The 22,044-nt window shown below is 45.2% G+C and overlaps 1 protein-coding gene across 5 annotated transcripts in view; it reads left to right on the top strand.

Moving 5' to 3' along the window:
- The window catches only part of EPS8 (EGFR pathway substrate 8, signaling adaptor), a 132,524-nt gene extending 110,721 nt beyond the window's left edge, over positions 1-21,803 (top strand). For all 5 annotated transcript variants that reach the window (XM_035126529.3, XM_088676944.1, XM_088676946.1 and 2 more), the window contains 5 exons: positions 1,040-1,177; positions 11,725-11,938; positions 17,120-17,300; positions 18,213-18,342; positions 20,174-21,803. In XM_035126529.3, coding sequence (XP_034982420.2) covers positions 1,040-1,177; positions 11,725-11,938; positions 17,120-17,300; positions 18,213-18,342; positions 20,174-20,287 — 777 coding nt within the window. In that variant the 3' untranslated portion in view covers positions 20,288-21,803. The remainder of the gene's footprint in view (positions 1-1,039; positions 1,178-11,724; positions 11,939-17,119; positions 17,301-18,212; positions 18,343-20,173) is intronic.
- The last annotated feature ends 241 nt before the right edge of the window (positions 21,804-22,044 follow it).

Here is a 22,044-nt window from a genome sequence, read left to right as displayed (position 1 = left end):
GCCAGAAGGCCCTCGGCGCTGGACCTCAATGTCCAGGTTGGACGATGGGGGTGGAGACACTCCTTCAGGTATACTGGGTGGCTGTAAAAGAGGATTGGGCAAGTTCCTAGAGGACAAGGCTATCCAGTGCTACTAGCCACAATGGCTATGTTCTCCCTTCTCTGCTCATAGGTGGACAGAGTGCTATTTCACTCATGTCCAGTTTGCAGGCTTCCCACAGGCATTTGGCCAGCAGGCTCGTCTTAAGCTCTGGTCTACTCTGAGTAGCTGTGGCTTTCCAGAGTTCTTTCTCATCACCTGCCAGCAGATCCCCCTAGAGATGCCAGGAAATGAACCTTGGACTTCCTGCATTCAGAGCCCAGGATCTACTCTTCTCTGGACCCTCCTAAAACAGAGAACGCCCACCACAGAGGCTGTCAGCTGATTAAAAGCTGCATTTTAGGTGTGCAGCTTTGAAACTGTATCCCCAGGAAACCCTGGTGGTTCCTTGCAAGCATATAAAACCTTGCTGTAAACAGAGGTTCATTTAAATCAGTTTTTACATAATCCTCAAAACACTTGCAATCGGTCTGCAAATATATCACTGGGCATGTCGCATGTTGTGACTGCTTGTAACATGTGTAAATTACAGGGGAAGCCTGGTCCATTGTAGCTATATTTGGAAATGTAAGAATATTCAGAATCCTTTTTCTAATGCTGAAGAGAACCTGCAGAAGACACCAGGTTCAATCCATTCAGATGAATCAGATAGCAGGTGATGGAAGGGCCCCTGTATGGAGCATGGTTGCTAGGCAGAATAGAACATTCTAGGGTAAGGCAGTGCCCTGTTTTTTCCTATCATGTAGGTCAGGCATTCCCAAACTTTGGCCTTCCAGATGTTTTGGACTACAATTCCCATCATCCCTGACCACTGGTCCTGTTAGCTAAGGATCATGGGAGTTGTAGGCCAAAACATCTGGAGGGCCGCAGTTTGGGGATGCCTGATGTAGGTGATGAGCCGACTTTCCATTTCCTTATGACCATGCTTGCTTTATTCCAGGTTCTCGATGACAGGAAGCAGTGGTGGAAAGTCCAAAACGCCAACGGGGTCACAGGATTTGTGCCAAACAACATTTTGGAGCCTCTCCGATCTCAGGAAAGCGGCAGTGCGGAGCCATCGTATACACACACCATACAGGTATGTATCCCCAGTTCCGTAGATGGTTCTTGTGGGAGAAAGGGGGTGGGACTTTTCCCCAGAGGGGAAAGGCTCAGGCCAATCTGTAGAAAGATTCCCCAGGAATGCCAGGCAAAGCAAGCTCATTCTGGGAGTCCGGCAAAGCCAGTTCTGTCTCAGCATAGCAGTTGTGGAAGATAGTAAAACAGGTCAGGTGGAGAGCTTTCCGTCAGGTAGAGATCAGCCAGGCAATGGTGCCATCAGGACAGAAGGATGAGCAAGGGTGCTCCCCCCCAACAAAGCTAGGCTAACTGCTAGGAGTGTAACAACATCTGGACGAACAGCCATCCTGCAACTCCAACTCCAAATAGGCATCTTCCCTGGAATGCAATACAGATTCACTTCATCTTTTATTTTGCTTTTATTTCTAAGCTGACTTGATTCTTCCTCGTGTGGAGTCCCTCTAAAGAGTTGTCTTTAAATATATGTAAGCCCTCCATTTGTCTGTATTATTTAGATTCAAAATCTGCTTATGGATTTATTCGCATTTCAAATAATTTCAAATGCTTGTTATATACCGCTAGCTGTTGATGCCAAAGAGGGAGTTTGAATTATTTAAGGTAGGGCTGTGTTCCGCACCCCTTTCCCCCCTGCCACTTCCTCCTTGACATTCCCCTTCCCTTTTCCCCTCTGTAAGTTTGAACTCTGACCTTTTCTCATATTTTGCATTGCATGTGTGTGGACTGATGGTTTTCTGGCTTGTTTGAGGTGGAAGTATGAAGCTTTGACTGTATAGAAAAAGTTCTCTAGGTGCCATGTGTGCTTTGAAGATTCTTTTGCATTTTGAAGGTTTGGGAACAAGTTTTGTAATTGATGGTGCACTTTGCAATGAAATGCCTTCCTTTTTTCTGCAAAAATCGGAAGCAAATAAGGATTCAGTAAAACTGACAGTTTCAAATAAAACACACAGCTATCTCTCCACCCTCTCGTTGACCCTGACCCTGTAGCAGACAATAACTTGTGTATGATATGTACAGATGACTTTGTACAGAGGAAAGTCATTTAGATCCACCTGACGTTTGTCACTCGAGATGCAGAATTTGGGAACCCAGCTTATTTCTGTGACTAAACATTGTTTTAAACTGTTTTAATACTGGGTTTTAATTGCTGTAAGCCACTCTGTGACCTTAAAGGTGGGGGGCAAGTAATTATTATTAATAATAAAAACAATAACAACAACAATTTTTTCTATATTTCTAGATGCCTAAAGGAACCCTTACTGTTCATGAGGTTTAGGTTTGCTGTTCCATTTCCCTTCTTAGAATAAGGCAATATTCCTGACCTAAACCCTAGTTTCATGCTCCAGCTAAACCTGTCTGATCTTCCCTTGAAATTGCTTCATTTTCAGTTGTATTGTCTGAGCCAAAAGCTAAAGCCTTTAATAGGATGATGAAGATTTTCCATTATTTACCATTCCTTATTCAGAGGCTAAGATATTGACTTATACAAATCGTAATGTAGCAATAAAGGCTGATGGAAACATTGGGAATCTCTTGAATTACTGGTTTCAGGAGAATTCCAGCCCTAGTTCCTGGAAAGTTGGTAGAGATAATAATAATCTGGGCAAGCATTGATTATGCTTGATCAGACTCAACCTTTGTCTCTTGTGAAACTACAGTGTGTACTTTCACTATTTTCAATAGTTGTGCAGTGGAGAATCGGCCGTATTCCTCCTCCTCCTCCTCCTCCTCCTCCTCCTCCTCCTCCTCCTCCTCCTCCTCCTTCCTCTTTTGGTGTCCTTAGCTTTCTCCTCAACCTAGGTCCTTAGGGCTGCTCACAAAGAGGTAATAATAATTCAGAACAGCATAGAAACCATTAAAAAAACTTTAACAAGAATTTCAACAGCTCCATCAGCAATCTCAGCAATAGCAGTGGACAGTAAACAGCACCCTAGCTAGTTTCTATAGCAGAAGTGAGGAACCCATGACTACAACTCCCATAATCCCTGACCTGCCTTGGCAAGGACTGCTACAAGAGGGCAGCCACCACAGAAAAGGCCCTGAAGAGGCGATCTGAGTAGATTCTTCCCTTGACAACCATAGTATACAGGAAGTTTCACATGGGACTAAAAGTCCTTAAGGTTTAAAGGGCCCACAGCACACTCCCGAAGATGGTACATTTGAGCAGAAAACTGTACCCATATATTTTCCTCTCGCAGGGAGAAAAGCACCTTGGGAGGGTGATTTTTGAGTGCAGAAATTATTTAATCACTACCTTCCCTCAGAACTGCTCCTCCAACCAAAACTGCTTTTGTTGTTCCTGTTCTTTTCAAGTTACAGGCAATAGTATGTGACATCTAATTTGGTCCCTGGGTGCCTGAGCTCCAGATCATTTATACTTTAAATTGCATTTGAGGCATGGGGTAATTTATTATTATTATCATTATTTATTTGCTTTGACTATGGAGTATTGAGGTAATTGGAGGCCATAAGGAACTGAGGAGGGGGTCTACAGCTTGTTAGGGTGGGAGCCTCTCGTGTATGTTTTTTTTTTTTAAGAACCCTGCAACTTGGCAAGATCCTGTATGGAGTGTGGTTAGTTTGTGAAGGGATATAAATTTTCGAGCAGACCCAGGAAATCCTTAATAACTGAATATCTGGACAAGATCAGCACATTTCTATCAAAAAACCCAGAGAGACTCATCCTGCAGAGGTGTGTAAGCATGTGCGGAAAAATGAGTCAGCGGTCCTCATCCTGCGCTCTATCAAGCAGAGGGAGTTGCAAAGTCACAACATATATCAAACAGCAAGCCTGGATTGTTTCCACGTTTTGTTTGCACTGTGTGGTGTGAAGCATGCTGTTGGAGTGTTCCGGAATTTCTGTGGTGCTGATCGGTTTTCATTTGTCTGTTGGTTGGTTGGTTGGTGTTTTATATACTGCCCAATTAACCATGTCCTCTGGGTGGTTCACAAATTTAAAACAATATGAATGCAGCCACCAGCAATCAGGTAAAACAAGGCAGAAACGGCATGGGTCCCAAAATTAGCATGACCCTTCGTGAAGCAGCCTAGGCTTGAGAAAACAGCACTGAAAACTCACATTAGTTCTAATTAAAAGGCCCAGGAGAGCAAAAAGCGATGAAAGATCATAGGGCCCAGGCAAGCATCTCCGAGGAGAGCGTTCCATGGTTGGGGTGTCACCATTAAGAAGGCCCACCTCGCTACCTCAGATGGATGAACCTGGAGAATGATCCTCATGTGTGTTTTCTCTTTTGGTGTGTAACACATTGGCTACCTACTTGCAGCTTCATAATACTCACAGTAATGAAACAATTCATGGGTGTTTCAGTCAAATTTTCACTTTAGGCTAGTCATTTCCCCTGGTGAAACCAAGGGTCACTTCACAGTGGACTTATTTTGGTCTTGGATATATTCAGCATTGAGGCTGCTGCCCCCTTTGAGTCCTCCTGCCAATTTTGTCTCCTTGACCCTGTGAAAGCGGAGCCCTGCCTCTAAGCAACCCTGTCCCCACTGGTAGTTTTTATAGTCTGTTTTGAAGCAGATATTTGTTGTCAAAACTTGCTATAATCCATGAATCCCACTTTTTTATTTTTTAAAAAAATGGATATGAAAGTATTGCATGAGCAAATTGAACACTATTTTTTATGAGGGAGGTTTCACAAGACCCCAAGGAAGAGGCTGGAGGTTTCCTGAAATGATCTCATCCCCAGGGCACTTAGTAAGTCTGGACCTGGCCACATCTTAGCTGGCAGATCACCCAAGAGCCCCCAAGAGCCAGAGCATCAGTTCCTCCCTCCTCAGTGGAAGAGACAACAGACAGAGACCATCACTCCACCCAGAAAGAGGATCATAAAAGTGTGTTGTTGGGAATGGCCCCAAATCCAGCCCCCTTGCAATGCAGGAATCTCAACTATAGCATCCATGACAGATGACATTCTGCTTAAAAACTTCAAATGAAGGTAGAGTCCACCACCTTCCAATGGAGTCCGTTTCACTGTTGAACAGCTCTTACTGTCAGAAAGTTCTTCCTGATCTTTAGCCAGAACCTCCTTTCTTGTAACTTGAAGCTATTGGTTTGGGTCCTGCCCTCTGGAGCAGGAGAAAGCAAGCTTGCTCCATCCTCCATGTGAATACCTTTAGATATTTGAGTTAGCTATCTCAGTCTCCTCTTTACTAGGCTAAATATACTCAGCTCCTTCAACCGTTCCTCATAAGGCTTGATCTTCTTGGTTGCCCTTCTCTGCACACTTTCCAGCTTCTTGATATCCATTAAATTGTGGCACCCAGAAGTGGAAACCGTACTCCAGACATGGCCTGACCTTGACAGAATAGAGTGGTACAGTTACTTCCCTTGATCGGGACACTATAATTCTGTTGATTCAGCTTCAGAATCATCCATCAACACTCCTACGTTCTCAAAACTCCAATCACTAGAAAGACCAGCCTACCCTTCTGCCTTGGGTCCACTACCCAAGGACAACAGCTCAGAAGCCACCACCTTTAAATCAAGCCAGGCTCCCTTAAGGGTGGAGCTCTCGTTCACTGTAGGGGTAGAGCCAACAGCCCAAAGGGAGTCAAATACTTGCTTAAGACTCAGTCAAGAGTTTGATAGTTGTTGGAGCAATATTCATGTTTTGCTTGTTTGGCACTCAGCTGCACTCTGAGCTCTCCGTGGTGCTGATTGCATCCTTGCCCTCCTTATCTTAGAGCCTTCCTTTCTGGACTTTGTCCCTGGCCTGATTTGGCTGCTCCAGAGCCAGGACCCAGCTGTGCCCCATCTGGCCTACACCCCCACCTACAGGAGGGACTACTGCCTGAAACGGAACAGTATGTCACCGTGCAATGTTAAGACTTGCAGATAAAAGAGATACCTGTGGTCTGGAGGTGTTGAAGCAGAACAGAGCATGTGGAGCCTGCCCACCTCCCCATCTGTTTCCTCCATAGTGGAAGGAATGAGCTTGAAAGGAGAAAGTTCCATCCCAAGGACCCAGCAGGATGAGAGCTCAGTACTTCCACCTCTCTGCCTGAGCGCAATATGGGCAAGAGAGGAAGTGAGTGCCAAATTCACCACGGAGTCCTGTGCTGTAGCTGTTAGTTTGCTCTGCATCCTTTCCATGGATGGGCAGTTAGGAAAAGAGGTGGGGAGCAGAAAAGGGAAGAGAACCTAATTCACCACCGCCTTTTTCTTTTCTTTTTAAAAATGCCCCACAGTCCCCAAAGCTCATGTTTATGCCCTTATCTTTGAAGAGGAAAATAGGGTCATGCAATGTATGTATTGAGTAAGGTAAAGGGTAAAGGGACCAGTCAGGTCCAGTCTTGGACGACTCTGGGGTTGCGGCGCTCATCTCGCGTTATTGGCCGAGGGAGCTGGCGTACAGCTTCTGGGTCATGTGGCCAGCTTGACTAAACCACTTCTGGCGAACCAGACCAGCGCATGGAAACGCCGTTTACCTTCCCGCCGGAGCGGTACCTATTTATCTACTTGCACTTTGACGTGCTTTCGAACTGCTAAGTTGACAGGAGCAGGGACCGAGCAATAGGAGCTCACCCGTCGCAGGGATTCGAACCACTGACCTTCTGATCGGCAAGCCCTAGGCTCAGTGGTTTAGACCACAGTGCCACCCGTGTCCTTACAAATTGAGTAAGTCGAAACAAAACAGTGGGTGTTGAAGACAATGTAGCAAAAGTGCTTGCCTGATACCAATGGGCAGGGACTTCCAGAGCGTAGCTGATGCCACACAGAAGGATCGGTTCCTCGTGGGTGTGGATATGTCAGTTTCAATTTCTCTTTTTCCCAATCTTAAATTCAGTTCTCCACATTTCCACGTGAGTTTGCCAGGGATGGGGAATTAAAGTCTTCATGAAGATTCACCAGCCTTTTAGTGCAAATCTCTCCTTATATACGCATTTCTGTATGCAATTTGCTAATATGCCCCATTTTGCAAAGCAGTTTTCCCTAATGCAACACATTTTTGTATGTTCTTTTCACTGATACATGCAATCCATGTACACTTTTACATTAGTTTATGCAGTTTTTTTTACACATTACTTGAGTCTAAATTTGGAGAAATTTGGAGAAGGGAGACTAGATATTCAAAAGTTTGATACTGATTCAATTAAAAATCATATAGCTCCTAATTGAATGCATTACATTCACTACAAGAGGCAGAAAAATTACTAATTGGTCTAGCAAGACCCTAAATAATTTTTGAGTGATCCATGGGACGGGGGAGGTTTGAGAACCACAGATAAAGAAAAATGCATATGAGTGAACATGTACAAAATAGACACAGGTCAGGAATGGGAATCCTAACATACAAGCCTACCCTCACTTTACAGCTCAGCATATTGCCTCCTTGCCTTTTTAATCCTGGCGCTGGTTTAATGAGTTTGTTTTTTAAAAATATATATATATTAATATTTCTTCCTGCTGCCAAAAGATCTTGGCCATTTGCTCCCGCTTGCAAACATGCTGGTGCCAAGTTTGACCAGGATTTCCCCTTGGGATTCACTGCTTTCTCTTTGTATTCTTTGGAGTCCACCACTAAACCTTCCACAAGTCTCTTTATTTATCCGTTTGTGGCAAATGTCTCTCTGCGGGGGGTGCAGCTTCTCTTTCACACACATTTCTCGTGCCCAGATCTCCTGCCAGCTTGCTTAGATCCAACACAAGTGCCCACTGCCAACTGCTCTCACCCTCCCTTTCTCAGCTGCCTGGGAAATGTGTTGCAAATGAAGGAATGCACACGGGCAGGTGCTCATTCGCAGTTGCCAGAATTGTCATTAAGTCTTTGCCAGTACAGTATTCCATGCAATACCATTCTAGCAGAACTGATTGGTTGGGGATGAAGAGGAGGCGGGGGTGCTCTTTTTTAAAAAAGAAAGTTTAAACAGCTATGGTGTTGAGTTTCTTGTTTCCAAATTTATCCAAATGATGGCAGCACTTTTTGAAAAAAAGAAAACTGTTGCATGTGCAAGGCCTGCTCAGACATGTTGCATTTTTTTTCTTGGTTAATTAGATTTGGTCCATACAGTTATGTACAGGGGTATAAAGCCTGTGCAGAGAAAAATCTAGACTTGGAGTCTGCTCACATACTTTCTGGGCAGAACTGGGAGTGTAGAGTTAGCCACCTCCTTCTACAAATAGAGCATGTTGGGAGATGGTGAATGGGACTTCAGCTGGGAGTTATGGTGCCCAGATGTTTTGGATGTTCAGGGAGGAGAAGGCTCTTAATGGCTGTTAGCCATTATGACACCACTGTCTGGTGCTTTATATCCACTTATACCATTTCCTGGGAATCGCAGTACAGGAAACTCCCCGCATGCGTGAGATGTTCGTCTGCGTGACCACGCACATGTACAGTGCTGGGAACCTGAAAGTGGTGGGTGGCTCGTGAGGATGCCCTCCCCAGAGCCCAAAGAGGATGTCCTCTTTGGGCTCAGGGTGTGTGGGTGTCCCCTTGCGAGCCAGAGGCAAAGCAGGGCTTTGTTGAGCCTGCTCAGCTGAAAGCGGTGGCTGCTGCACTACCCTGTGCACCAGCTGGTAGGTGGGGAGGCTGAGCAGCCTCAACAAAGCCCCACTGTGCCTCTGGCTTGTGTGGAGCCCCTGCACAGAGCCCCAAGAGGATGTCCACTTTGGACTCTGGGAAGGGTCTCCTCGTGAGCCACAAGGACTCTCCAGGGTGTTCCCCACTTGCACACATTTATCTTATGTGCGTGGGGAACCAGAGCGTAACCCCCACATAAGTGGGGAGTTGCCTCTATATGTCTCTTCCTGTCCCCTGCCTTAACATCATGGTCCACAGAGCTCCCTGGCTAACATTGACCCCCCCCATAGTTGTATCCATTCAATTCCTGAGTTACACATCCACACGGGCAACTTGAGGGATTTTTATTTAAAACCCAATATTTCTAACAAGTTTCTGGTCCTCATGGCTCACATCAGCGTAGGTGCCATCTTGTGATGGAGATTGTGGGTTACTGCAACGAAGGGCTTGAACTTTGCCCATTGACTTTGTGGGGGCCCAGTGCACATCAGTATTTCTGAGAACACCTTGCCTATTTTAAAAGCGCTTGACTTGGAGAAAGCATTGCATTACCACATGATACAGTCTTATTATCCCCGGAGGCAGATAGGTAATACAATCTAAACCACCTTGTTATATTTTAATATAATATAACACACCCGTAATGCAATCCTGAGCTAATATAACACAAACCATGGTTTGCTTTGTTTTGTGACTGCACATTGTCGTCCCTGCTGGTGATGGTGGGAATTCCAGTAGGAATTCAAAAATTGGCAAGTAATTGTTGCCATCAAGAGCCAATGAATGCCACTTAAAATGCTGGAAGGCTGCTGATTCTGTGGTTGACGTTTCAACATTGTTCCAACTTATCTAATTTGCTTTGATTTACTCCGCTTTTCTTGTAGCAATTACTGGGAGAACTCTCTGAGGTAATTCAAATTGTTCTCATATAAAATATATGAAGCAGTGTGCCTTGTTAAAAGCTTTTTGGGAACTGTCCGTAAGATCTTCCGCGCTCCTCAAAAGCCTTCTCTCCCACCTCACTACTGTTTCCTCTAACAAATTCTCAACTTCCAGCCTTAGGGAGTCTCAAGCGAGGCTTAACATGCTTAACATCTGAAGCTGCCCTATGCAGGGTCAGAAAACTTGGCCTGTCTAGCTTATTACTGAGCTGGTGCAGGTGGAATGCTAAGCAAAACTGTAGCTTAGCAAGAAAGCTCACGGTTCGGGAAAGGAAATCACTGCAACTACGTTCTTCCCCCAGTTCTTCTGCCATGAGCTAAGCCACGGTTTAGCTAGCTTTGCATGTCATGGTTTGTCTCTCTCCAGACACACCATAAGCTGTAACCAAGGTTGGATCTTGGGTTTACAGCTCATAGATTGTCTGGAGAAAACATGCTCTGCTTCAGGAAAGCTCAGTTGGTTAGAGCATGGTGCTGATAACACCCTATGGGACAGCTGCATATTCAGGTTGGACTAGATGATCCTCAAGGTCTCTTCCAACTCTGATTTTATGCATCTGTAAGACCTGTGTAGGTGACTCCTGCTGTGTTTGTGGAAAGGCTGTAATAATAATAATAATAATAATAATAATAATAATAATAATAATAATAATATATTGTTATTATTATTTATACCCCGCCCATCTGGCTGGGTTTCCCCAGCCACTCTGGGCGGCTTCCAACAGAAAAATGAAATAAAATAATCTATTAAACATTAAAAGCCTCCCTAAACAGGGCTGCCTTCAGCCCTGTTATATACAGTGGTACCTCGGTTTATGAACACAATTGGTTCCGGAAGTCTGTTCATAAACTGAAGTGTTCATAAACTGAAGTGAACTTTCCCATTGAAAGTAATGGAAAGTGGATTAATCTGTTCCAGACGGTCCACGGAGTACTTAAACTGAAGCGTTCATAAACTGAAGCGAACTTTCCCATTGAAAGTAATGGAAAGTGGATTAATCTATTCCAGACGGGCCCATGGAGTACTCAACCTGAAGCGTACTTAACCCGAAGCATGGGTGTAATTGGTTCCGGAAGTCTGTTCATAAACTGAAGCGTTCATAAACTGAAGCGAACTTTCCCATTGAAAGTAATGGAAAGTGAATTAATCCGTTCCAGATGGGTCCGCAGCGTTCGTAAACCGAAAATTCATAAACCGAGGTGTTCATAAACCGAGGTTCCACTGTATAGGTGTGTGCCTATATTCCTGAGCATTGACATGACACAATTCTGCATGATTAAGGAGACAGATTAAAGGATCCCGTATGATCCTTAAATCTCTTATTTTTGCACAGTGCTTGAGCCTTGCTATATGTGGTGGCTATTTAGCAAGACTCTCCCTTCTGCACACTACCTCCCACTCTCCATTTTTTCCAGATCCCATGTAGCTTCCCAGGAGAAAAAAAATGCCCCTGTGTTGCCATCTCCCCTGTGGTTTCCTCGGCTGTTAAGCGCTCTCGAAAAGCTATAATGCCTTTTGAAAACATAACAAAGTCAGACCTCTTGAAAGTCTGTAGCCCACTTAGCAGGCTGGGACTGTAAAGGTGTTTGCAGTGTGAACTAGCCTTTTGGGAGTGCATTCTTGCTTGCTCTCTCCAGAAATAAGAATGCATTCCCACGCTGTGGACCAATTCACATTGTCCCCAGGCTCTGCAGTTGGAAGGGATGGAGGAGTAAACCTTGAGCTGATGCACACCCACATCTATGGTGATAGGTAAACAGGCAGACAGATGCATCAAAATATATATTTTTTATTAAAAAAAGAAGACCAAGAGATGGTGATCATCTACTGACTTAGGTTTCACTCTCTATTTTTCTCTTCCTGCAATGCATGGGTATCCTTTACCTGCAATGCCTCTCTCGTGTTGCACAGGTTTGAAGCATGAAAAATAAGCAAACAAGTGTTCACTCTTGCAGAGGTTTAGTTAATGCATATATTCTGCGAAACCAAAAAACCCAACAACTTGGATTTTCCCCACAGCTATGAAAAATGTAACCTCTTTTTTGGTGTGCATTTGTAGAAGCAAAGGACGGACTTTGTGCCGAAGCAACCTGACCCCGCTCCTGCCGTCCCTTCACCGCCCCAGACGCCACTTCCTGTCCCTCTCCCGCCAAGTATGCCAGCGCCCATCCCTGTTCCTGTGCCAAAGGTGCCTGGAGCCATCAGCCGCCAAAGCAGCACCTCAAGCGAAGGCGGGCGAGACGGCCAGAGGCAGAAGCCGCCCCCTATAGATCGTGAGTCTCCCTCTCTCTTGTTCTGTGGGCCAGAAAAGCCATGTGTGTCAAAATAAGTAATTAAGCTGCTTATATCCAGTTAAGTCATACACCACTTATGTCAATGGCCTTAACTTGCTGAAATTCATTTATTTCTGAGTATGACTAGTGTTGGCTACCAGCCTGTCACTTGGGGGGGGGGATGTGTTCTGAATACTGTACTTGTCATCCAGAAAATTTGGCATTGGAGGTGGTGTTGAGAACCAAAGGTTCTTGGGTGTGTGTGGTTTTTTTTAAGCCAAGTTTCTAGCTCTTATGGAGGCAGACTGTACAGGGTATCCTCTGTTAGCATAAATCCTATACATGGTACAGATGCGGCATGTGGCTGAATTGTTTACTTTATATGATTGCTGTAACTTTCCCACACACAGGAGACTGTGTAACTTGATCTCCTGTCATGTGATGTTCTTTGTTCTCTTTCTACTTTCATTTTCTTCTGAACTGGAGAGTGATGGCTGAACACACACTCTCTGAATAAACGTAGATTAGCACCTACGATTGTTTGCTGTCTTCTTTACCGAAGCCAGTGGCAGTAGTAAGAATATTGGTGATTTACACCCCAATATTCCAACAGTGGTAGCAGAGGATGGTTGAGCTCTGGTTTCGATCCACGGACCTCTGAAAAGCGTGAAAACAGGCACGTAATCAGGCCTCAATCTGCAGCAGCTGATCCTGAGGAATTTCGCCTGCTTGGGAGTCACCGGTTCCTGCGTTCCAGGGGAGGAAGTGCACGGAAAGTCTGCGTTCCTTATCACCGGAGCAGTGAGTAACCGGGACTGATTTATAGCGGCAATAAAACCTCTAAAGCAGCAGCTTAATTGCAGATGCCTGCCGAAAGCCTAATTTGCAGCTTCTTTGTACTTTGAAGTCAGAAGCTAGCAGCACGCTTACAGAAGCAAGATGGCTAAAGCCGGGGATTCAGATCAAACACCCAAGAGTTTGTGTCCTTTGTTAAATGACTCAAATTATGCAACGTGGAGTGTTAAAATGGAATGTGTTCTTATCCGGCAAGGACTTATTGAGTTGATTCAGAACGCACCGCCCGTTTTGCCAGGCCAAAGGTGGTTGAATCGCAACGCACAGGCAAGGGCAACAATAGTTCTGCATTTGGACCCATCACAGCTGGTTCATATTCGGAACTTAGATAATGCTTATGATGTTTGGACTCATCTTCGGGACGAGCACCTGAGGTTGCGCGCCGGATCAACAACATTATTCTTTCAGAGATTAATTAATTTGCGTCTGAAGGAGGGAGGAGACTTGAGAGCCCATTTGCATCAGATGCGTCAACTACGCCAGGAGCTAGCTGACAGAAACGTCAATTTGGATGACGACATTTATTGCTTTACAGTGCTAAATAGCCTTCCCAAGTCCTATAATGCTATTGCAGCCCAGCTGGGGGCTCAAGACCCTCAGCAAATGACTGCAGCAGGAATTTATGCTTCATTGCTTAATGAGGAGGACAGGACCCGCGCACAGGCGGAGGCCAACGGGGAGCGCTACTCACCCTCACCTGGTGCATCTGCAGAGACTGCACAAGCCCTTAAAACTGTGGTCAGATGCCAGTTATGCAATATTCCTGGGCACACAGCCAAGACATGCAGACGACCCCAGAAGGACTCAGGAAGTCAACAACAGGCTTCTGGGCCTAAGGGGCGAGGCAGCGGCGGTAGCAGCAGCGGCGGCGGCAGCAGCAAGGGCCCTACAGCACGCAAAATGCTTGTAATGCTCACTCAGCTTGATGACCAAGACAACGACGGGTCTTATCTGATCATAGATTCGGGATCTTCGCACCATCTGGTGAACGACAAGAGACTGTTCCAGACTTTCGAGAAGCTGGACTCCATCGTGTCACAGGCAGATGGCAATTCCTTGAAATCCATTGGAAAGGGAACTATTTTTCTGAAATCTCTAAATTTGAGTATCAGTAATGTGTATCTTGTTCCAGAGTTGAAGCAAAACCTTTTCAGTGTTTCTCAAATTGATGAAAAGGGGTTTGAGCTGTGTTTTCACAGGGGCACCTGTGTGATTTCTAAAGATGGAGAAGTTCTTTTGACGGGACACAGAGACAAAGATAACCTTTTCAGATTATCTTATGATAAAAGTGATGCATGCTTTAATGTTGTTGATGATTGTTTGACAGGTCCAGAGGAGCCTAAGGAGGCAAAGAAGCAACCAAGCAAGAAAGGTCTAACACGTTGTTTCCAGATCGTTTCTGCTGGTGTTTTTGGTCCTATGCCGAAGTCCCTTGGCAAGGCCAAATATTATCTTTTGATAACTGACCACTTCTCTAAGTATACGTGGTTTTATCCTCTGCAAAAGCCTCAGCAGGCTATTGTGAAATTCTCTGAATTTCATGCTAAGGTTGAACTGAAACATGGTTGTAAAATTGAATGTTTGTTAACCAATGACATTCCTCTTTTTACTTCACAGGAGTTTCAAGCCTTTTTTGATGACAAAGGCATTCACCACAAGTTTGCCAAAACCCAGGCAGCTTGGGACAAAAGCTTATGTGTTAAGGTTAACACTGAGTTAGAAGCAGGCATGCAGGCGCAACTGCTGAGTTCAGGATTGTCTGAACAACTGTGGGCTGAAAGCATCTCATTTTTCCTTTACCAGTGGCTCAGACAGGTTCCTAAAGGACAGAGGCGTTCTCCTTATGAGATTCTGTTCCAACAAAAGCCTGATGTGAGCAACACTAAGGTTTTTGGAATCAAAATGTGGGTAGCTTCGCTTGAGGGCAAGCCAGTCCAAGGCATTCTATTGGGTTTTGAGGAAGGTCAATACAGAGTTATGTTGTCTTCTTCCAATGAGGTGATTCTTACTCAAGAGGTAGAACACTCTCCTACGCCACAAGAAACATATGTTCTTGATGAATTTCCCATAGGTGCCAATGATTTTGATGCTTCCTACACTGACACAAGTGGTAGTGATAATGATTCCTTTGCTGAAGGCTCTACCCCGAGTAGCTCTGACACAGGGGAGACAGTCATACACAAAGGAACTCATGCTGTTTTTAACAGACCATCATCGGATGATGAAAAAGTGCTTGAAGCACTAGATCCACTGTTTACCATTGGTATGAGTTCTCCCAAAAGTCCTGAGGGGGAGAATCTCAGTAAACAGGATTTGCACCTCTCACGCAGGTCTGAGAGGATTAGAAGAGGACCCAAGAGGTATTCTCAGGAGTTTGCCAACACAGCAATTGCAAATTTAGCTGTGCTTAGAACTCCAAAACAGGCAGCAGTCACACAGGCTAAGCCACAACAACAGGTTGTCAAACGCAACACTGTTTCTGTCAACAGAGCAACTGCTCTGGTCCCCTGGAAGCCAAAGCTGGTCAATCCAGTCTCAGAGAGTTCCACAGCAGGAAAGTCCTACTTTGTTTATGACAACTGTCTGTTCACTTCTCTTAATGATGCTCTCACATTTGCATCTTTTTCCATTTCAGGATTCAGGGGAGATGTTAGCATAAATCCTATACATGGTACAGATGCGGCATGTGGCTGAATTGTTTACTTTATATGATTGCTGTAACTTTCCCACACACAGGAGACTGTGTAACTTGATCTCCTGTCATGTGATGTTCTTTGTTCTCTTTCTACTTTCATTTTCTTCTGAACTGGAGAGTGATGGCTGAACACACACTCTCTGAATAAACGTAGATTAGCACCTACGATTGTTTGCTGTCTTCTTTACCGAAGCCAGTGGCAGTAGTAAGAATATTGGTGATTTACACCCCAATATTCCAACATCCTCTGGTCAGGAAATGGGCTTCTTCTATCCTCCTGGGTCTTCTGCAGCCCATCTGCCTTCAGTCTCCATGCACGGACTTTTGCTGTTCCCCAACCCAACAATTCCAGGTCCTTTGGAAACATGGCTGTGGAAAGCAGACTTGACTAATGCAGACATGTTTAATTTTCATGATTTATTCTACTCGCAGAATCACTCGGGTTAAATTTTGGTGCAGAAGTAGCTGCAGCCTTGACCAGTGAACAGTCAGCTATCGCAAGGCTGGCGCTCTGATCCCTGGAGGGCTGTGCCAGCTTTTCATTGTGCTTGCTTTGCTATGTGCGGCACGTGCTAATTTTACAGGCTGGGAAGAAAGAAGCACAGCCAAGGCTTCTTGGCTGGTTGAATTCAAAGTAGTGATTTCCCTTTGCTTTTGAAATAGCCAGTGTGGGAGACAGAAGACTGAGCTAAGGAGGAGAATGCTGCAGCAGCAGCCCAAAACCCTAGTGATGGACTGTTTTTTGGTGTCTACAGAATTGCCCTGCTAATCTCAAACAGCCAGTGCTATTCTGGTAATATATAGAACCATCCTAAAGGTAAAGGGACCCCTGACCATTAGGTCCAGTCGTGACCGACTCTGGGGTTGCGCGCTCATCTCGCATTATTGGCCAAGGGAGCCAGCGTATAGCTTCCAGGTCACGTGGCCAGCATGACAAAGCCGCTTCTGGCAAACCAGAGCAGCACACGGAAACACCGTTTACCTTCCCGCTGTAGCAGTTCCTATTTATCTACTTGCATTTTGACGTGCTTTCGAACTGCTAGGTTGGCAGGAGCTGGGACCAAGCAACGGGAGCTCACCCCGTCACAGGGATTCGAGCCGCTGACCTTCTGATCAGCAAGCCCTAGGCTCAGTGGTTTAACCACAGCGCCACCTATATGGCCCTAAATCAACATCAAGAACTCCTAAGTCCCATTGATTTTAATGGGGGAAGTGAAGCACATCCTTAGCTCTCTCATTGAACGCAATTAGGCTTAAAAGTGCTTAAGTTAGATCACACACTAACCCTGCAATGGAGTTCACCACAAATCCTGTTAAATTCAGGGGAACAGAATTCTGCAAAGTTAGTTATGATTTATCCTTAAATCCTAAAATTCTGGATTAAACGGAAAAAATCTGACAATAGCTATACCATTTAGCAAGAAAATGGTACAGGGCCTCAATTCTATGCACATTAACTGAGGAGTAAACCCCACAGCCTTTACTTCTGAGTAAACATGCATAGGATTGCACTGCAGTTAAAGCAATCAAAGCGGATGGCAGGAATCAGTTTTCCTTTGAGTCATTTCTTCAAATACATATTTTAAACAACAGTCAATTTTGCCTCATTCCTTCTCCTCCTTCTTTTTAAGGGCGGAAATCTCAGATGGAGGAAGTCCAGGATGAGCTCATCCACCGGCTCACCATTGGCCGAAGCGCTGCCCAAAAGAAGTTCCACGTGCCACGATCCAATGCCCCAGCCATGAACATCAGCTACGATTCCTCTCCCGAAGACGTGAAAAGCTGGTTGCAGGCAAAAGGCTTCAACCCAGTGTGAGTTTCAAGGAGCAACATTTTCTGATAAGAGTTGATCAGAGTTAAGAGGCTACTCAGCGCCATCCTGTCCGAAAGAGCTGCATTAAGCTCAAGGGCAGAGCATCTGCTTTGCTTGCAGAAGGTTCCAGATTTGTTTGTTTGTTTTAAGTGTTGGCATATGGCTTAATTGCCATAGTCTCTGAGCCATGTGCAAGTAACTGAATGCTGAGAAAGGGATAAAAATGGAGTGGGACTTGGGAAAGCAGAATTTGCATCCCCTCTTGGCCATGAAGCTCACCTTGGGCCAGTCACCATCTCTTAGCCTAACCTACCTCCCAGGGTTGTTGGGAAGGTGAAACGAAAAGGGGAGGAGGAAAACCATGAACCACCACCTTGAGATCCTTGGAAGATAAAGGAGGTATATCATTGTAACAGATAGGCAGGTTCTGGAAGTTCAACAGGGAAAGGGGCCTGTCTGATCTCAGCTGGAAGGGAGTTCCATAAAATTGGGCCCACAATACTTAGGATGAGGTTGGCACCCCCTGCCTGGAAAAACAAAACCCTGCTTGAAATCCATTGCCATTACTGATCCTACAGTAGGTGGACCTATGGTTTGGTTCTCTTCTGAATAAACTCCTCCAAATTGCTGGCGTACTTTGTTGGCCACATGAAAATCAGGATCAAATTAAAAGATGATGCTCGATTCTCTTCCCTTCTGAGTTCATTTTGGGACCAAACAAATATGCTTGGTTCTGAGTTTAGGCTTTCAGGAGCCTACTTGGGGGAAAGGCCTTAGCGATTTCTGGTTGCGTGTTGCGAGTGAGCAATTTCTTTCCTTTACCCGAGTATCACATTTTGCATTTTCTTGTTTGTTCGTATATGTAAAAAAAATAGCTTCGCTGTGCTAATCTGTTGCCGCTAATCCTACAGAACTGTCAACAGCCTTGGGGTTTTGACTGGCGCTCAGCTGTTCTCCCTCAACAAAGACGAGCTAAGGACTGTGTGCCCCGAAGGAGCTCGAGTCTACAGCCAAATTACTGTTCAGAAAGCTGCACTGGAGGTACGTGCTGAGTCGGTTTCTCCACCAAATCCATCAGCCTTTGCCATCCTAGTTCCCCATCCATACTCTTAGGTGTTAGGCATGGCTATCTGGATGCATCAAGGATCGAACCGCCAACACACATTGAGCTCTGAGCCCTTCCACTCAGGGTAATGACAAAAGTGGGGTGAACACTTGAGTTGGGTGTCATTTAAACACTGACTTGGAAGGGACTTCTGCAGGAGTTTGGACTAGATGGCCTTGGATTTGCCGCTTCCTCCCAAAGAGGCACTGTGGCAGAAGAGTGCCTTCAGCATCTCAACAGTTTATCTGAAAGCCTAACTGTACAGTCAACAAAAAAATTCCTTCAGTAGCACCTTAAAGACCAACTAAGTTTTTATTTTGGTATGAGCTTTCGTGTGCATGCACACTTCTTCAGAAGAACTTCTGAAGAAGTGTGCATGCACACGAAAGCTCATACCAAAATAAAAACTTAGTTGGTCTTTAAGGTGCTACTGAAGGAATTTTTTTATTTTACTTCGATCCAGACCAACACGGCTACCTACCTGTAACCTGTACAGTCAACAGAATCACACAGGGCAGCTCTTGCTGGCTTGTAGCACTTCTAACTGCATGCGGTAATGTTCCCTCACCCTCTTAAAATAAGCAAACACACCACAGCACTAAGATCAGAAATAAGCTTCCGCTTGCTCTAGGATAGTCATTGGTGGCTAGCAAGTAAAGGAGGTTTATCTCTGAGCTTAGCACTGTGGAGTCACAGCACTAAGATTGGGGGAAAGCTTCTTCTTGCTCTAGGATAGTCATAGGTGGCAGCAGAGGCAGTACTAACATCAGGGATAAGCCTTTCTAGTATCAAATAGCAAGCAGAGTCTTATCTCTGAGTCACAGCGCTAAGATCGGGGGACAGCCTGTGGCTGCTCCCATGGCTAGAATTTTGAATCACCTGGCATCATACGACCTGTTAAAGTGGCCTGTTTGGAATCCAACCCTTTGGCTGGGTCCAGTTCCCCAGACCTGTGCTACACATAGAAAATGGCAGTGCTGTACGGAATGACTCTGTCCACCTTTCTCAAGTAGCAAGCCTACTTTCCAATGTGTGGGGAGTTTAGGGAGCAGGAGGCAAGTTTGAACATGCAATTTCCGACCTTCCACCTGAAGTAGCACATGCCAGTAGCAGCTGCACTGAATGGCTGCTCCCTCTCTCATAACACTGGAACTCTCAGATCTCCAGTGAAGTTGAAGGTTGGAAGATTCAGCACAGAGAAAAGAAAGTGCTTCTTCACACAGCTCATTGGGAAACTATGTAACTCACTCCCGCAGGAGGCAGTGTTGGTCACCAAGGGTCATCTAGTCCCACCCCCTGCAATGCAGGAATCTTTATCCCAACGTAGGGCTCGAACCCATGACCCTGTGATTGAGCATCTCATGCTTTGGAGGATAAGGCTATCAGTGACTACTAGCTATGTTGTCCTCCTATGCTCAGAAGCAGCAATGTTTCTAGATACCTATTGCTGTAACTTAACAGAAAGGGGGGTGTGCCCTTGTGAGCTCAAATCCTGCTTGCGGGCTTCCCACAGGCATCTGTTTGGCCACTGTGAGAACAGGATGCTGGACTGGTTAGGCCATTGGCCTGATCCAGCAGGCTCCTCTTATGTTCTTATTCTTGGCTTTGGATTTCCTCAACATGTTTTGCTGAATCAGAAACCTTCCACCACTCCTACCCCTGTTAAATAAATGGATTTAGTAGATGCATTTCATAACTGAAGTCAAATCTTGGCTCTTGTGATATAGGCTTGTTTTGAATCTCTCCCCCCCTTTTCTGATTTCAAAGGCTACCAGTGGAAGTACAGAATTACAAGAGATTATGAGAAGACGGCAAGAGAAACTCAGTGCTGCTGCCACGGACTCGGGAGTAGAGTCTTTCGACGAGAGCAGCAGCCACTAAATGCATTCTCTGTCCATTTTTGTTTGTACTCGCTCAAAAAAGAAGGAAGAGCTCCCATCAATCTGGGCATTGTCCCATCATGCTTTGTTTTAGGAAGCCATGAAGAGGAAATGTCTGGTTGATGACGACTATTTATGTAGACACAACTTGATGCCATAAACCAGCCTTCCTCAGCCTGGTGTTCTCCAGATGTTTTGGAATACGACTCAACTGGGACTGATGGGAGTTGTAGTCCAAAACATCTGGATAGCATGAGGTTGATGAAGACTACCATGAAGAAAGCATGCAGCTGGGAGATCAGTGGGACAACTGGTGCTTCCCTTCTCCCTTACTCAAAAAGCACATTTAACGGGAAATGAACCAGCGCTCCCAAGGCTGGGTGGATGAAGCTAATCATTTCATGCTTTTCTGATCTTCCCCCTTCTTCTTCTTCAAAGCAGGCAAGCAAAATCACACCGCTATTTGGGGGGCAAAGACGGCCACTGAGCCACCTGATTAAAAACAGGCAGGGAAAATCTGTGGGACTGTTGTTGTAGGACTCCAGCTTCTATCAGCTCTTGCCAGTCTGTCCAATGGTCAGGGCTGATGGCAGCGATAGGCCCGCAGTGTCCAGAAGGCCACCAGTTTCCAATCTCTGCAACAAAACAGGTTGAAATCTGTGATCCAGTGTGAATCCAAAGGCACATGATCTAGCCAGGGAGAATCTCCTTTGATGTCAACCCATTGATGTCAACAAAGGAGTTAAACGTATGTGAGCTTTTGGCTCTTTGCTGCTGGAACCAGTGGAACTTCGTGGCATTGGGAGTGCTCCCTTTCGTGTGTTGTGTCACTGTCATCCATCGCCATGGGCGCTCTTTCTCTCCACATCTCATTTCTCAGCACCTGAGATGCCAACGGCTCGAATCTTCCATGCAGACTATGGCCATTCTTCCAACTACTTCACAAGATGGCTTCTTAACGGAGATAGCAATAGCAGAGGTAACTTATTCTGGATTCCAATTTTACGGCTGTTCCAGTGGGGATGAGCACAAGAAAACCAATAAAGGCACAAAGGAAATGATAACACAAGTGTCAGTTTTTTTAAAGGTTCAGGGCAGGGCAGTCAGACCTTGATTTTGAAGGTCTCTGTGTGGTCCTTTACAGTATTATTTCTGAAAGGCATCGTGTTAACTTCACCCGTTGAAAGGGAAACCCAGGGTTTCTGGGGGTGGGGTGAAAGGCGATTGCGAAAGAGAACGAAGTATTAATTTCCAACTGAAAACTTTTGAAACATGGCCAATCTGAGTTAAATATTCCAGTAAATGTTGTTTATGGTACTATGACGACTTCTTCCCCCACCTGAGTTTCCCCAGTGCAAAATGTTCTGTTCTGTCACCTGTATATAAAGACATTACAAAAAGAAACCCATCGTGTCATTTAGAAGAAATACATCATCTAGTTATATTAATTTTCATGGTGCCTTTTTCACATGACTCAGCTGAAAGTCTGCAATAAACACTATTTGATGTATGTAAAATGCTTTGCATTCTCTGTCGTGATAAAGGGAGGGTAGAAATAAATGGTGAAAGGTTTACATCCTCCCCTTTTGTCCCAAAAGAATGGATTCAGACATTCAGAAACCAGCAGTGGTATAGTCCCAAGTTATAGCACTTAGATTTCAGGGGGGGGGGTGGAGAGAGAGAGAGAGAGAGAGAGAGGCAGTTTGGAAGCATTTCCCTGGCTTGTTAGGCAGCGGTGGACTTCGGACTCTCAAATTT

The sequence above is a fragment of the Zootoca vivipara genome, chromosome 9, assembly GCF_965207765.1.
Source record: "Zootoca vivipara chromosome 9, rZooViv2.hap1.1, whole genome shotgun sequence".
NCBI classification, from domain to species: domain Eukaryota; kingdom Metazoa; phylum Chordata; class Lepidosauria; order Squamata; family Lacertidae; genus Zootoca; species Zootoca vivipara.
Note: the sequence above shows the minus strand (reverse complement) of the source record. Positions and strands in the feature narration are given on the sequence as shown.